The 4,769-nt window shown below is 53.4% G+C and overlaps 1 protein-coding gene across 1 annotated transcript in view; it reads left to right on the top strand.

The window, feature by feature from the left end:
- The window catches only part of METTL22 (methyltransferase like 22), a 15,463-nt gene extending 11,737 nt beyond the window's left edge, over nt 1–3,726 (top strand). Inside the window, exons 6-9 of the mRNA XM_012647538.1 lie at nt 632–703; nt 2,313–2,366; nt 3,281–3,361; nt 3,620–3,726. Coding sequence (XP_012502992.1) covers nt 632–703; nt 2,313–2,366; nt 3,281–3,361; nt 3,620–3,726 — 314 coding nt within the window. The remainder of the gene's footprint in view (nt 1–631; nt 704–2,312; nt 2,367–3,280; nt 3,362–3,619) is intronic.
- Nucleotides 3,727–4,769: the final 1,043 nt, after the last annotated feature.

Genomic DNA, 4,769 nt, shown 5'->3' on the forward strand with positions numbered 1-4,769 from the left:
TGAGCCTCTTAGTACAATGAAATTCTATTTATGTGTCCTTTTCATGTCCTTTTCTGTGAACATGGTGCTCGTATACTTTGTCCATTTTTTTTTTTTTGAGACAAGTTCTCTGTCACCCATGTTAGAGTGCCATGGTCCAATCATAGTTCACTGTAACCCCAAATACCTAGGTTCAAGTAATCCTTCCACCTTGGCCTCCCACGTAGCTGGGACTACAGGCATGTACCACCCTTCCCAGCTAATATTTTTTTTAGCTGGAGACGGGTCTCGCTTCATTGCCCAGGCTGGTCTTGAACCCCTGGCCTCGATACCAGCTTCTAGGGTTGCCGTAAACATGAAAGGGTGAACTATGGAATGTTTTATATACTCAGAAAATGTTGAGAGTGCTCACCCCTTCCCTCTGGAGTACAAAGTCTCTCCGCACCAGGATGAGAATCTCTTACTTAGTGCAAAAATCAATGAAAGGAGGCTTAAGATGAACGTATTTAATTTTGTCAGTAAGACACACAGGAGAAACGTTTCAGTAATTTCTGCAGTCGTGCCCTTGATAACAGTTCTCTCTCAGCAAAAACATGGAAATGAGAGTGTTGTAACGACTGGCGCTTTAGGGCCTGCCCTTCTGTCGTTCCAGATGTCGGTGCAGATCTCTTGGCCATGTGCCAGCGGAACATTACCCTCAACAGCCACCTGGTTGCCACTGCAGGTGAGGCCCGGCAGGTCTTCTGTTTGGCAGGTGGGACAGACACCAAGACTGTGACACTGGAAGGCAGGTTCCACCTGCTTCCCTTTGCACCAGGTGAACGGAGGGAGCATAGCGACTCCATCCTGGAATCACGTCCTCCTTCCCACACCCGCCGCCATATCCCACTTCAGCTCCTGTTTCCTGCACGTTGGCAGCAGCCCCCAGCCTGTCTTCCCCACTCCTGTTTGGCCAGCCCAAGCTGTCCTCCATGCAGCATCCAGGGTGACCTTCTAAGATGCAAGCCTGACCCCTTCCCTCCCCACTGAAAACCTTCCAGGGGCTCCATCGCCTATGGGATGAAGTTGGGACTCTTCCTTGAATTCCCAAACCTCCCTGGTTTGGCCCCTGCCTGTTTTCCTGCCTCCTCTCCTGACAGTCCTGATGTCCAGCCTGTGTCCAGTGAGCCAAGGACTCATGTCACAGGCAGACATCCCCCCACCTGCACCTACCTGATCATCTCGTCCCCTCACGGCCAGCAGGGATGAGTGGATACTATGGGCAATGGCAGCCGTGTCCTGACGGGCCGTCTTTCCAGCCCTTTCTCCTCTGAACAGCCCCATGGGCTTCAGGCCCTCCAGAAGTTTCTGGTTGCTCATCCTGTCCCTTGTTCTGTGAGGTCTGGCCCTGTCTGCCTTCAGCCGCCTCTGCACGCATGGCCCGGTCTCCTTTGAGGCCCCTTCCCCTGGCGCCTTTCTCTTGCTGTCCCCCTGCCTGAGTGCTCTCTCCTCCCAGCAAGTCCTTGTCACTCTCAGGTCTCCAGAGTTCAGAGTCCAGTCCTCGAACAGAGTCCAGTGACACCTTGAGCCATCACATTTTAACATCTGCTTTTGTTGACTGGCGTTTTCCATCCCCACTGGACTATAGACTCGGTGGGCCCTGTCTGTGTTCATCACCGTGGCAGTGTTTGTTGACTGCCCCATGTGCAGCAGGCAGTGGAACAGAGACTGGAAGGGAGGAACAGGCCTGCTGCCGCAGCCTTTGCTGTCACCCCTGGTCTCACACAGGAACTCCCTTCTCTCCTCCCAGTGTTTGGCTCGTCCTCCTGGCCACACGGGCTTGTTGTTGTTTGTTAACCTGCCCATCTCCCCTAGGGTGGCTGGTCCCCAAGAAGGGGGACCATGACTCTTAAATCTTTGTGTTCCCTGTGCCTGGCACAGTCACTGACACTCAGCACTCAGAAAATGCCAGAAGGGGCAGGCACAGTGTCTTACGCCTGTCACCCCAACACTTTGGGAGGCCAAGGCGGGAGGATCACTTGAGTCCAGGAGTTCAAGACCAGCCTGGGCAATAACGAGACCCTGTCTCTACAAAAATTTAGAAAAAAAATGCTGAGAAGATTGATGGATGAATGGAGGGGAGGGATGGAAGGTGGGGGATGGGCGGGAATGAGGGAGGGAGGACAAGAAGGGTGGGTAGAGGACGGATGGAAGGAAGGGTGGATGGATGGGAGGCTGGAGGGGTGGGTGGAAGGATGGATAGATAAGAGGGAGGATAGATGAATGGATCTTGGTGTATCTTTTTTCCTACTTATGTTTAGAGTTAGGGGTTGTGTTTATGTTTGTTTTTACAGGTGGTATAATAAAGGTCAAGGAACTGGACTGGCTGAAGGATGACTTTTGCACAGGTGTGTGTTTCCCTTTGATGTCCGGTTTGATTCAGTGGTTCCTCTGTCATTCCTCAAGGCCATCAGCTCTGTAGCCTTGATTGAGTGGCGGAGTCCCAGCTGTTGCCACAATCCCACAGCTCGTGGCAAGTTCCCTCTGTTGGCCAATGAGCATCGCTGTCCTTCTCTGAGCACCTGCTGTGTGCCGGGCCCCTCACGTTTATTTCGTTACAGACCTCACAGTATCACTGTGTAGTGGGCATGACAGTCCCTGAGTTATGAGTTCAGACCGGCACACACAGAGGTTAAGTGCCTGCCCAGGGGCACACAGCTGATACGCGGCAGGGCCAGGGTGTCAGACTCAGGGGCACAGACCATTTCCCAGCAAGCAGTGGTGCCGGGAAGTCCTATGGATGGGAGAATTTCCCAGATTTCTTACGCACACTGCTTCAGACCTGGGTGCTTGCTCCAACATGGCAGAAGGGCCTCTTTTCCCTGTCAGATGTCGGACTGATGGGTGAGGAGAGTCATTCCCTGAGTACCTGTTACCTGCTGTGCACTTTGCATCCTATGAGTCCTTTGACCTTCTTAACAGTCCTTGAAGGAGGTATTATTATGCCTCTTTCTACAAACGTGAAAACTGAAACCAAGAGAAGTGAAGCAACTTTCCTGGGGCAGCGGCGAGGCCAAAATCTGCCCTCCCCTCACTGGCCAGGGCAGGCACCTGGCGGAAAGGGCTCCTCCTACGCTGTGCGTGTGCACAGGCAGCGGCGAGCCTGCAGCTGGGGCGCTGGGAGGCACGTCTGCCTGGCGGTACCCACTGCACCAAGCTTCCCCCAACCCTGTTTCTTCGCCTAAAGCTTCCTTCAGTGAGAGCTGGTGGCCAGCAGAGAAAGAAATGAGCACAGAACGTCCTTTCCTTTCTTCTTTCGTAGATCCCGAGGTCCCCTTCAGTTGGTCAGAAGAGGAAATCTCTGACTTGTACGATCACACCACCATACTGTTTGCAGCCGAAGGTAAGAAAATGCTCCTTCATTGTACATGTCCTTTGTCATTACCTGCGGTCCCGTGCAGTGTCCCCTCACCTCCACTGAGTTCTCTGCACTTCGGAAGCACCTTCCCGGAGGTTCTGCCCCATCTCCGTGCAGGTTTAATCCTGAGGCCTGTCGCTGCTCAAAGTTGATAAGGGTTCCCTCCGTAGTGTCCGCGGGGGTCCCTGGGAGAAGCAGCTCTCTGATACTCGCGCGTTTTCCCCGTGCCTTTTCTCCCTGCAGTGTTTTACGACGACGACTTGACCGATGCTGTGTTCAGAACTCTCTCCCGACTCGCCCACAGATTCAAGAACGCCTGCACGGCCATCCTGTCGGTGGAGAAGAGGTGAGCTCTGCTCCCCGGGACCGTGCTGGCGCCCCGGGTATCAGCCACACTCTCACCTTCCGAATGCGCCCTTGTCCGTGTGCCCTCACTACTCACTACCGTTTATCGAGCACCTACCCTGTGCCAGGCCTGTGCTAGTCCCTGCATACATCACCTCGTTTAATCCGCGTACTAAGCTGGTGGGCAGGTGCTGCCGTCCCAGTTTTACAGAAGGGGCAGGAAGGCTGAGGGACGTCGGGGGCGTATCCAGGGCACAGCCGTTAGGGGTAGTCACGGACGTGGATGCCAGCTGCATCCCAGAGCCTCGACGCTTGGCCACCACTCTCCATCGAGAGCCTCTCTTTCTGAACATTCTCTCCGGGGGCATCTGTCCCTGCCGCTCCGCCAGGTTCTTCCCTCTCGCTGCTGCACACGGAGCTTGTGCTCATTTCTGCTCACCCGACAGCCCCTCCTGGATGTTTCCGCTCAAGCATCCAAAACCGTTAGATGGCTGCTTTTGTTGAGTGTCCACGTTGTGGCAGCTACAGTGCTAGGCACTTCGCACACGTTCCCCCTAATACTTACGACAGTCCACAACTTCCCTGAAGGCAGTTTGGAATATGCAGCCAAAGCTGTAAAACCAAGTGTATTTCACGACCCAGCAATTCAACATCCAGAAATTCACCCTGTGGGAGCGCTCCTGGCGCGCTCAGAGCTGCGTACTCGCGGGTTTGTTGCAGCATTGTTTGTGCCAGTGATGCAGAGGTCTTCTTCCGCACACATCGACCAGTGGCAACACATGGGCCTCACTGGGATCCTGGTTTTATAGACTGTAAAGGAAAAAAATCGGGACAGTCAGGAAAAGTTGAACTCTGACTATTTGATGTTAAAGAATTATTGTTAAATTTGTTTTAGTTGAAAAGAGTATCTCTTTTAGATACGCACTGACATATTTACAGAGGAAATGCTATGGTGCCTGGCAATGGCTTTTTAATAATTCAGTGGGGTGGTGGACAGGGGCGGAAGCCAGTGGCGGCTTCATCATACTGTTCCCACTCCTTTTGCATG

This window comes from Propithecus coquereli, unplaced genomic scaffold, assembly GCF_000956105.1.
Source record: "Propithecus coquereli isolate 6110/MARCELLA unplaced genomic scaffold, Pcoq_1.0 Scaffold27, whole genome shotgun sequence".
In the NCBI taxonomy this organism is placed as follows: Eukaryota; Metazoa; Chordata; class Mammalia; order Primates; family Indriidae; genus Propithecus; species Propithecus coquereli.